The sequence below is a fragment of the Cannabis sativa genome, chromosome 7 (genome assembly GCF_029168945.1).
Source record: "Cannabis sativa cultivar Pink pepper isolate KNU-18-1 chromosome 7, ASM2916894v1, whole genome shotgun sequence".
In the NCBI taxonomy this organism is placed as follows: domain Eukaryota; kingdom Viridiplantae; phylum Streptophyta; class Magnoliopsida; order Rosales; family Cannabaceae; genus Cannabis; species Cannabis sativa.
Window position 1 is genome coordinate 36,545,009 of NC_083607.1, and position 12,559 is coordinate 36,557,567.

The following is a 12,559-nucleotide window of genomic DNA, read 5'->3' on the forward strand; positions in this document are numbered from 1 at the left end:
TCGGCAAAAACAGTAGAAAGCGTATGCATTGAAGCCATCCGAGCACCAAAAGAAACAAAGCGTGCGGACACAAACTCTTTCAACTCAACCAAATCGTATGAAATCTTCGTTGGGAAGTATGCAACGAATCGATCTTGACCTCCAACCCATGAAATTTCTCGGAAAAGGCCTCGAAGCTTGACGAAATGTCACTCCGAGCAACGAGTTGGCTCTTCGGGGACGGGGAAGACTCTTGTAAGAGTTGAAGTCGGTGTCGAACTTGAAACTGCCCAGTTTCAAAGCTTTGAACTCACCAGCCGTGGGCCTCATATTTGAAAGTTGCAGCTGACCAAAAAACACCAAAATTAAAATTTCAATTATAAAGATTAATAATAATAAAAAACAACACAAAAACAACTACTGAAAAACCAAATTACAACAAACAGATATACCTTATCTTTGGAAACATCAAAGATAGTAGTCTTCAAAACTTTGAAAGTAGGTTGACTATTGCATGTCCACTGAGTGATCCTTGGAATACGAGAGCTTTCCTTTTGGCAGTACTTACCTTTCATGTACTTACAACACTCGTAGAACCAAACTTGTAGAACATGAGGACAACCAATCAGAGTGTAAAAAACACTCGGCCTCTTTCCCGAACTCTTTGCCTTCCTAACCCCGTCAACCCAACTATCAAGCTTACCCTTCAATGAGGAAATAGTCAATTCAAAAGAACTCCGGCCCCAAGCAAATTCATTGTACCTCCCACTATCTACAACATCTAAAATAGACTTGGGTACATTTTTATGCTTAGTGCCACTAAGCAAGAACCACTCCACGAAATACAAAACTGCCAACTTCACAGCATCCTCATCAGAATCACCCCACCTCTTGGTGGTAAAACATTCCCTAACAGATTCCTTAGTGATAGAGGACGAAGTTGGCCAATATCTTTCACAAAGACTATTAACCTCTTGCTTAAAATCTAAGACACTACAGTCACCTTCACAGTCTAACCCAGTAATCAATGCAAATTCCTCAATGCTAAACCTAAGCCTAACACCGCGTATCATAACCCACAACTCAGCATCATTAGGTTGCTGAACCTCTCGGAGCAACAACCCATGAAACACTTGGGGTTGAACTTTAAACTCGGGAAGGTCAAGGAAATGACCAAAACAGGTTTTTGAAAAGATTTCAATTTGTACATACGAAAGACAAGATTTAATGTTCTCTATCACTCTGGAAAGTAGCAGTGGAAAAGGCTTTAGCAATGAACAGATTCTTACGGTCATATATATAATCCCATTCCCGTAGCAATATAAACAAAATAAATCGGGACAAAAACAAAAAAAACTAAAAAAAATAGAAAACAAATAATAAAAATAATATTTTTTTAAAAAAAAGACACCTTAGCAGGATTTTTCTTTGGTAGGTCAAATCCTTCAACCTTCACCGAGGTCCTAGCATGGACACCGCAACAAAAAAGAAAAACAAAAGCAACAAATCTTAGATACAATAACAATGAATATATGAAAATGTAGTAACCAAATTACAGCCAATAAAAAACCTAAAAACAACGTTTTCCTAAACCCTTACAGTATGATAAATGTAATAGATAAACAACTTTCAAAAAAACATAAACAACTAAAATAAAACAACACTGTACAAACTCGTTGTTATGAAATTTCGAAAATGGTAGTCGAAAATAGTAGTGTGACAAACAACCGAGAAAAAACTGACAATAAACATATACAAAACTAAAGAATAAACTGAAAGATCTGGTTGCAATTGAAATTAGTAAAATGCTTTTCAATACCAATAGTGTGTAAAACAACCGAAAACAAATTCACAAAAAACATATAACCAACCAATGGGGAAAAGCAACTCAAAACTGTGACAAAATACGAATTGAACTGGGTTTTTTTTCAACAACCAAACAACAACTGAATAAAAACAACAAAACAACATCAACCACAATACAGGACAGAAATACATAAAGAACACAAAAAAAACATAAAAACATCCTAATAAACACCTAAACCAGTGACCTAAAAAGCTCATGTAAAAATTAACACAATAAAATGAAACCAAGCAAATTTAAATTACCTTTGATTTAACTTTGGGCTTTTGGTCCTCACCATGCACTTCATCCTCAAAATCGGAATCTGAGGAAACCTAGAACAAAAAATGGGGAAAACTTTAAATCATCAAATGAAACACCAGAAATAAAACAACCAGAAAAAAACTAAAGAAAAATTTAAAAACAACAAAGAGAAACTTACATCGCGTGCAGACTTGGAAATTTTTGCTCTCTTAGTCTTAGGAGCATCTACTTTAACAGGAAGGGCTCTTTTCTTAGAGGCCGATGTCTCTGGAACATCAGCCACTAAATTTTTAGCAATTTTTTTTAACCCCATTTTAGGTTCGACTTTGGAAGTAACAGCTGGAGCCTTCTTCGATTTTTTAGAAACTTTCTTCGCCGGAGATGGTGATTTCGAACCACTTCTAGTGGTTGCCATTTATATAGAGAAAAAATAGAGGAGGAAGACAATGTAGGTTGAGGAAAACGTGGGTGAGGGCTTGGAGAAGGTGATCGTGGGAAGAAAAAAATGGTTAGGGCTTGATAATGGTGATCGTGGGAAGCTCTGTTTGAAGAGTGGCTGAATAAGATAGATGAAAAATTCAAAAAAAAAAAAAAAAAAAGAAAGGATTTATGAGGTGGCGTGCGTGTACGTGTGTAAGGAAGAAGGGAAAGGTAAAATTGTAATTATTAAACTTTTTGAAAAGTAAAATTGAAAAATGTAAAAGTTAAAAATGTTTAAAAAACCGGGTAAGGATAAAAATGTAAAAAAGGTGTCAATTTTGACATGAGGTGTAAAAATCTCAAAAATATAAAGTGAACCGTATATTTGGTTGGTATATATTTATAAAAATCACACTCAATTATTTTTAAAATCATAAATATCTATATTATAACTAAATGAAAAAATTGTATACCACACTAATTCCTATATATCTCTAAACCAAACCTAAATTTAAATAAATTAATATTTATATATATATTAAATTAAATCTTCAAAAAAAAAAATGATAATTGAAAAATATCTAAACCAAAAGTCACTAAATTCGTACTTGATTCTAAATATTAAAAAAAAAGTAATTAAAAAATAACTAAATAAAAAATGTACATAGATAAGACCTTTTAGAATTGGAATTGTATATAGATAATTTTTCTAATTAATGAATCGATTAATATTTATAAACCTGTATTAGTGTAATTAATTAGCTAATTTTTTTAATATATATTATTATAAAAACTAATTAATTTCAAATTAGTTAGTAAGATATATTTTTTAAACTTCAAATAACAAAAAATTCATACCTAATTAAAGATATTTTTTAAAATTTAAATAAATTCGAAACCGATTGTTTTATATAATATTTTTAGATTAGTTTGAGATATTTATGCAAATATATATTTTAAAAACAAATACTTAAAATTCATTGTGACACATAGATCTCCTTGAATTATTTCTTTACCGTTATCAGTATTAATTCAAATAGATGAGAAAAAATAATAAATAGAACAAAATAATTCATATAGTATATATACATATAAATATATTTATAAATTGTAACTAAATTTTTAAACACTTACTCAAGTGCGTGCAAGATACCGTTCCGTTGAACTTCTGCACAAGCCCTGTAACCTATATGTGTGAGAAAGATTGAGAGAGCAAGATAGAGAATGCAAAATAAATATCTAATAAGATATACTTAATTAATCTGTTAAAATGAAAATCCTCTAATTTCATTTGTATCATCAATTCATCTTTTTTTAAAAGAAATACCAACAATTAATTTACTCAAATATGAAATATTAGGAGAGAAGAAAAGAAGTGAAAAAGCAAAGAAATAGTAAAAAGTGAAATACACTTACACAAATTAATTTTCCATAAAATCATGTATCTTAGCAAATGTGCTCTTCTCAAATTTATTATTTTAAAGTAAAATGGATGTTTTGTACATGCATTCTATTTAGTATTGCATTGAAAAGTTATAATAACAATAATAATAAAAAAAAACTAACCTGAGCAGTAGAATTATAAACAACAAATGAAAAAAAGAAAATTGAAAAATTTATTTGCAAAACCCTTGTGGCTTCTATCAACCTTGCTACTGAGTATTGTTGTAATCTATGGTTTGGTACATATTTGGTATATATAATTGGAATATATCGTATATATGAGAGAAATAGGGAGAGATATATATAGTTAGATTATTATCATTTATAAATATATATAGATTATTATTATTATTATTATTATTATTATTATTATTATTATTATCATCTGAATAATTCTACTGCAAGTATAGTTTATATATAGTATTTTTTTAAAATAATTAATTTATGCTAGATATTTTTATAGAAAATTTATTAAAAAATAGTAAAATATCAATTTATAAATTTATATTCTAATAAAATATTCAATAAAATGACAGAATAAATGAGAGAAAAGATTGATGTACTTGGAGTGATTTTAGGGCGCCATGTCACCGCCTCATATTTCTGCTTTATATATATATAGATAAATAAATATATCTTTATATATTAAAAGTGCCTATCTAACGGCAATTCTTGGTTTAACAGAATATTCTTAAAAATAAAAAGAATATTCTGTTAAATTTAACGATTAGTTTGATCTCCCGTTAACAAATAAACCCAATAATTAAACCCAAAAAATTAAATAATCTTTTAAATATTAATAATCTTTTTTTTAAATGAAAAAAATCATTTTACCCACATATCTCTCTAACAAACCTATTTTGGGAGAATATTAATATTTTTTTTTATTTATTTTTTTTTTTTAAAAAAAAATCTTTATATATTAAAGTTAACATCACGTTATCTAATATTTTCTCTGGATAAGCATAGGAAGCAGAAATACCACTTCTATCTTTGTGTGATTGCAGATATACCACTTCTGTCATTGACCCACTTTTTAGCTTTATAAATGGAGATGTTCATATAATATTAACACTTTACAGAATATTTATAGATATAAACTTACATTACAATGCTATGTTAAAAAAAGAACTAAATAGAATAATCTACTACTCCAATAATAAATTTATTTACAATTTTATAATTACACTAATATTATTTTTAATACATTATTAAATAATATTTCAAATATAAATATTTAATTTTTTCAAACAAAAAATTTGTAATCTTTAAAAATAAAATACATTCAAAATCTTAAAAATACCAAAATCTTAAATAAAACTAGCAATACGTGGCTCGGCGCGTACATTCACCTAGTCTTTATATATTAAAAGTGCCTATCTAACGGCATTTCTTGGTTTAACAGAATATAAATATTCTGTTAAATTTAACGATTAGGTTTGATCTCCCGTTAACAAATAAACCCAATAATTAAACCCAAAAAATCAAACAATCTTTTAAATATTAATAATCTCTTTTTAAATTAAAAAAATCATCTTAGCCACATATCTCTCTAACAAACCTATCTTAAAAAAGAATATTAATAATTTTTTTATTTATTTTTAAAAAAGAAAAATATAGATAAAATGTCTAGAAAAGATATAATAGCTTAAAAAAATTAAAAGAAGATGAAATAGGCTGTAATTAGTATTTACCTTATATGTTTGTGCTTATTTTTAGTTTTATTTTTAATTTTAACACCAAGAGGAGAAGGTTGAAAAATATTAGAATATGAAAATATTAATGGTGCTTATTAGTAATTTGCAAAGAATGTGAAAATCTATAAATATATAGTTGTATAGCTATTATTATCTTTATATATTAAAAGTGCCTATCTAACGACATTTCTTGGTTTAACAGAATATACTTAAAAATAAAAGAATATTCTGTTAAATTTTACGATTAGGTTTGATCCCCCGTTAACAAATAAACCCAATAATTAAACCCAAAAAATCAAACAATCTTTTAAATATTAATAATCTCTTTTTAAATTAAAAAAATCATCTTAGCCACATATCTTTCTAACAAACCTATCTTAAAAAAGAATATTAATAATTTTTTTTATTTATATTTAAAAAAGAAAAATATAGATAAAATGTCTAGAAAAGATAAAATAGCTTAAAAAAATTAAAAGAAGATGAAATAGGCTGTAATTAGCATTTACCTTATATGTTTGTGCTTATTTTTAGTTTTATTTTTAATTTTAACACCAAGAGGAGAATGTTGAAAAATATTAGAATATGAAAATATTAATGGTGCTTATTAGTAATTTGCAAAAAATGTGAAAATCTATAAATATATAGTTGTGTAGCTATTATTAGATATGAAATGAAATAATAGAACTTTTTTCAGTTAGAAGATTAATGTACATTTTACTATAAATAACTTACATTATTATAACACAACTATGTTTTACTTACTAAATATACTGACACATATTTTATTTTTATAAAACAAACCATTCAAATAATTATACTATTTTAATTATTAATTAAAATAAAAAACTAAAATATTAAATAAAACTAACACTACGTGGCTTGGCACGTAACAATCACCTAGTAGATATATAGGTGACTATTGAATGGTTATATCTTTTTTTAACCATGATGGTTACATTTTTGTTGACCTATAATAGTAGGATATCAACATTATAATTTCTTTTTTTAGAATTAAATTAACTATAATTAACTATTATTTAAAATAATTAATTTTTAATTTGAATATTTAATAGACCCTTTTTAACAATTAATATTAATAATTTTATTTTTATATTTAAGTCTCTATTATATTTCTTTTAACAATTAAGCCATTTAATTATAATATCTACAATAAAACTCTATTATTTTATAAAATTTAAACTTTCACCCTTTCTAAAATATACTTTTGAATAATTAATCACAAAATCTGAGAATAGTGCAAAATACTAGAATATGAGAATTCATGTTTTATACATCATATCTAAACTCCCATTTTATCCGTATATCGTTTTAGACACAACTTGAAAATAAACTAACAATTTCATATATGTATATTTTTATTAGTAACACATAATCGAGATCAATAACCAGTAAATAATGTACTAACTTTGTTGATGATACATAGACAAAATTATTAATTAATAACATCTGTTGCTAAGTTCATAAAAAACACATGTTCAAGATCCATAACTAATAACAATTATTATTTTAAAAAATTTCAATAATAAATATTCAAGATCAATAACCAATAACAATTATTAACTTTCAAACTTTTTCAATAACACGTATTCAAGATCAATAATCGATAATAGTTAGTAACTTTCAAACCTTTCGATAATATATATTCAAGATCAATAATCAAAACAATCAATATTTTTTAAACTTTTGTAATTTTTTCTTTTTTATGATTCCTCTCCGATCAAATGATACATGTACAATATATTAATAATTTAGAATTGCGAAGAAGGAATGATAAAGTGACTTCCTCTTTGAGAAAGAAAAATTACATGACAGAGGGTGGAATAAAGTACAGATGTGTCGAGTGCGGTAAAAAAATGATCTTTAATTTTATAATTGCTATTAGATTTTAATTTTTTTTAGAAAAAAATAAATTACTTGAACTAATCTTGGACTTGCACACTTATTCAATACTTAAAGTATTGATAATAATATTGAGTGTAGAATATTAAATAGGTTATTCCTGCTATTTTTTATTAATTAAGGTTATGTGTGTAATATTTTAAAATTATAAGTGGTTTTATTATGAATATTTTAATAATTTAAATCCAAAAAAGTTAATTTTTAAAAGATTATTATTTAGTAACAAATGATAAAAAAATTAATTAATGATTATTAGTAATTTAATTTTAAATATAGTTAATTTTAATTCAAATTTTATAAGGAAATAAATTTTCATATCAGGTAATAAGTTATTTATTTATTTTAATTTCTAAATTAATCACAACCATTCAATAGTGATCTAATGACTAAAAATAAATGTAACTATGATGGTTACACATTTGATGTAACCATTGAAACCTCTTCCATAAATATATATAGGTATTAATTATTGTTTGAGATTATTATTATTATTATTATTATTATTATTATTGTTGTTGTTGTTGTTGTTGTTGTTGTTGTTGTTGTTGTTGTTGTTGTTGTTGTTGTTGTTGTTGTTGTTGTTGTTGTTGTTGTTGTTGTTGTTGTTGTTGTTGTTGTTGTTGTTGTTGACTGAGGTTTTCGGCAACCAATAAAATATTATAAGATTCGAGAACTGTAAGAAAATTAGAGAAGAATTTTTACGTGGTTGGGGCGTTAATGAGCCTTAGTCCACGAGTCTGTGTTATTTATGGATGTATTTAATACAGAGAATGTTTTTGGTGAGTGTTTACTCTTATAAATACAGAGAATGTTTTTAGTGAGTATTTACTCTTCTTGCTCTTATGCAACCCAAAATTCTCGACCCCATTTAATGAGCTTTTAGGGGATTTTTATAGTGTTTTTGGTGGGGTAATCCCTAGGATTATTGTACATGTGTATCTGTAAAATCCATAAAGATGGGTATTCCCAATGAATATACCATGAGTAATGCATGGTCAAGTCCCTAGGTGCAGTAGGGCTTTTATGTGGAATGTCCTTATTGTCTTTCGACTAATGTGACCCTTCACAGTGTAGCCGTCAATAGACTTAAATGATCATTACTTCGTAGCTGCAGATTGGGGGTTGTGCCGTCAGACTTTATTGCATGTAGCAGTCCCAACACGCTTCCTCCCATGCGGCATTAAATGCGAATTGACTGCTCAGGGGAAGCCTGACACCTCGCGGAGATGCCTTAGTATTACTTAGGTATCCGGGAGCGTATGGGGCTCAGCATGCCTTCTCCAGGAGGCATGTCCCGGATGCTACCTTATATCACAAAGACTTAGCAAATAATTCAAGCCTTGAGACGTTCTGATCCACGTGTCTCTGTCTGGTTGGTCCACGTATATTGGGCAAAATCAGGGGCAACATTTACCCCCCAAGCCTTGTTTATTTGAAAAAGAAAACAAGGCTTGTTGAAGTGCCTCCGGTTGACCCTTCGGTTTCCTTACACGAGCTTTGAGCGCGTGAAGGTGCATTTAATGATCGCTTTTAATGCAGCGATTCACTTTTTGCAGATGTCGATTCGTTTCATGCCCCTTGATTGATACGGCGCATTAATGGTGTCAGACGGATACTCAAGCGTTCCCACCGCCTTAATTATGAATCAATCCAACCGTTGATTTTTGGGAATTTGAATCGTGCGCCTCCCCAACCGTTCGATTGGTAGGTGATAGTGCCTGTTCCTCATGCACTTTGGCCTACAAAAGCCACCATCTTTCCTTCATTTGGTTACTTTCCATTTCTTGCCAACTTTGTTCGAGTTTTTCAGAGCAAAATCCCAGACCCAGAAAAAAACTTTCGAACACTCTACAAATTTCCCTGCTTATACTTCGTTCACCACTGTCAGCCTATATTTCCTTTGTTTGATCGACAACAGAACCCCCACTTTCAACACTTCACTGTAAGTTTCTCGCATCCCCTGCTTTACTGTTCGTGTTTATGGCATGCTTTACTTATCTGTTTGTTTTCTAGGTTTGGTATTTGAAGTTTCTGGGAATGTATTCTTTTGAGTTTTTCACGTAACAGGTCTAGATTCACCTTCTCTGGTGTTAGGGTTATTCTTGTCACGTACTTGTTGTTATTTTTTGCAAAGGACCATACACTCTTCGTGTACTGGCCTTCAAGGGAATAGAGAAGACTTCATTTTTCTCGATTTTCTGCCCTTTCTTTTTCTTTTACGCGCAATGTCGCCTTTTGTGAGTTCTTTCCACCCGACTTTTGTCCAGGAAATCCTTCTAAGGTTTTCTGGTTGACAGATGTCCGAAGGGGCCTCTTTCTAGCGGTTAGGGGACCCCCATTCCCTTTTTTGATTTAGGGTTTGGTATGGGGCCTAATTGTTGGAATCTTAACTCTTTTTTCAGAATCAAAACATGTCTGCGTCCGGCTCAAAATCATCCAAGAAGAGTGGTAAGCGTCTGGCTACCCTTGAAGACGTCGCGCTGGGTCCCGTTGCCCAGGAGGGGTATAAACCTCGGGCCACAGGATGGGAGGCGGCTGAGCTTCATTCCACCCTAACCTGCCCCCACCAGCTAGAGAACATCGTGGAGGTGGCTGGAATCAAACCCTCGACATCCGGGACATATCACCGGCCGCCTCGAGATGCGGAGATGCCCAACCATAATTATGGCGGCTTCGGGGCTTGGAGCCAGACGCACTTGATCGCCGGGGCCATGCTTCCTCTTCAAGACTATTTTATTAATTTTTTTGTATTTGTCGGCCTTGCGCCATACCAACTGATTCCCCAAGCATACCGCTTGCTTTCATGCTTGTTTATTTTTTACTCCGCCCGGGGATGGGGCTCTCCCAGTCCGGCGGAGATTTTATATTTTTATGAACTTGTTTTCGTCTCCAAGAAGGGGGACAAACTTAAAGACGGTTTTTATGGATTCCGGGCCCACCCTTCCAATGATGGGGTGGTCCCTTATAATAGGCAAACTCATGTTAAGGAGTATCGCCACCGCTTCTTCTTCTCCTTCGGGTTCCGAGCTGTGGAGCACCCGGAGCTTCTCATAGAGTGGGTCAGGATTCCCCCCTATGAGCGGACCGCGCCTACTCAGGTCTTTCTCTAGAGGGCCCAGGTCTTCGCGACTTACGACCGGGCGGACCTTGACGTCGAGGGCTTGGTCACGACGGAGAACTGCCGGAAGGCCAAGCTGATCCTGCCGCACCAATCAGTGGAGGACTCTAACCTTTTTAAGGTTATCTGTCCGAATGTGAGGGTGCCCGCTGCGGAGAAGACCTTCTGAGATGAACTCATCGCCACCGCAGAGAAGAAATACCAGGAATATCTCTACCGGAAGGCCCAGGAGAAGGCTTATTCCAAGGCCAAGGCAGCTTCCGAGAGGCCCCTTCGCGTGGGGAGCCCGGTCGAGAGGAAAAGCCAGGCGATTGCTGGGAAGCCCCTTCGCATTGGGAGCCCGGATGAGAGGACTCCCAGGCCAAAGCCTTCGGTTCAGGTGCCGAACACCAGGGCTCCTGATGCCAGTACTTCCGGCTCCGATAAGTCTCCTTTAGGAGTACATTACGTTCCTTCCGTTAGCGAATATGCCAGCCTTAGGCTTGTAGGGTTCGATGAGCGTCTCCATAGGTTTAGAATGCCATCGACCCGGTGGGGAGACCATATGAAGGATTATTATTTTTCCAACTTAGGAGATTTCCTAGGTCGGTCCCGGATGGGTTCTGGTCCTCCGGAGCCCGTTCCGTTGGACCCTTCGGCCTACATTTCTTCCAGCTGGTTCTGGCCTTCGGACAGCTATCTCAGGGATGATGCAGCCAGCGTTAAGATTTGGAACTTTGCTAGGGCCGAATTAGAGAGTCAGGGTAGGACTAGCTTGATTGCTTTATTCGAGTGTTTACTGTTTCCATGGATATTCTAACACTCGCCTCTTTTCTTTTGTTGTAGCAGGTAATTCCATGGATGCCATCTTGGCCGCACTTGCAGGAGCTCACACTCCTAACGCTCCCCTTCCTTTAACTTCCTCCCAGGTGGCCACTCCCTTGAAAGCTTCTTCCAGTGCCCCTCTAGACACTATTGACTTAGTGGATGAGGAGGAGGCGCTTCCTGAGGAAGCTAAAGAAGGTCAAGAAGAGCAATGGGCTCTTCCTGAGGAAGTTGAAGAAGGTGAAGAAGAGCAAGAAGTTGCTCTGATTCGCAAGCGCAAGGGCAAGATGGTTGCTGAGGAGGTGCCCAAACGGCAGCGGAGAGCTGATACTCCGGCCCCTGGTCCTGACTCCGAGATATCTCCCGAGGTGGAGGAATACACCGTGCCTCCCAACATAGTGCTGACTCCGGTTCCTGGAGATGAGGCGAGGCAGGAACTCCGGATAGCCAAACACAACTACGCCATAGACGAGTACTCCCGAGGGCATGCTAACGTGGAGGCTTTGAGGAGGGTTTTGCGACTTGAAATGCAAAATACCCTTAATGATCAGAACTATCAAAATCTGTGGGATCTAAATTTAGACCCCCTGTCGGATTGGTTCAATCGTTTCCTTGGGCCTACTTTGGCTCCCTTTGCCGCGGAGATGACCGGCGAGTTCGTGTCTCAGCTCACCCGGTGTGCACCCAAGCGATTCGCTGCTTGTGCATCCTTGAACTCCATCTTTCAAGTCCAGGATCTCAGCCACTCCCTGACTGTGGTAAGTATTTCGTAGTTTACTTTTTTCCTCATGATTTTCTCTTAAGGACTTTTACTCATACTTGTATCCTTTTCCAGCTCGCTGCCGAGGTCGGCCGCCTTTCCAAGAACCTTATTAACCATGGCTTCGTCTTATCCGAATTTGGGGGCATGGACGAAGTCATGAAGATCCTTCAGGATTTGACCGCTGAAAGGCAGGCGTACCAGGAGGATGGTGAGCGCCGGGAGGCCCTTGCTAAGGCCAAGTTTGAGGAAGAGGCCAGGCAGAGGGAGGCACAAGCGAAGGCGATGATCCGGGATGAGGCCCTTCGGAG

The 12,559-nt window shown here is 33.8% G+C and overlaps 2 protein-coding genes across 2 annotated transcripts; both read right to left on the reverse strand.

Annotated features, from left to right (window-relative positions):
• Positions 1 to 84: 84 nt before the first annotated feature.
• Positions 85 to 1,274, reverse strand: LOC133039703 (uncharacterized). The gene is made up of 2 exons (XM_061118623.1): positions 432 to 1,274; positions 85 to 324 (listed from the first exon to the last, which is right to left on the reverse strand). The coding sequence occupies exons 1-2, from the start codon at positions 1,272 to 1,274 to the stop codon at positions 85 to 87; spliced, it is 1,083 nt and encodes a 360-aa protein (XP_060974606.1).
• A 190-nt stretch (positions 1,275 to 1,464) lies between these two features.
• Positions 1,465 to 2,871, reverse strand: LOC115696600 (uncharacterized). Its single transcript, XM_030623493.2, has 2 exons — positions 2,265 to 2,871; positions 1,465 to 2,157 (listed from the first exon to the last, which is right to left on the reverse strand). Exons 1-2 carry the CDS (start codon positions 2,499 to 2,501, stop codon positions 2,080 to 2,082), a joined length of 315 nt encoding a protein of 104 aa, XP_030479353.2. The 5' UTR covers positions 2,502 to 2,871; the 3' UTR covers positions 1,465 to 2,079.
• Between the last annotated feature and the right edge of the window lie 9,688 nt (positions 2,872 to 12,559).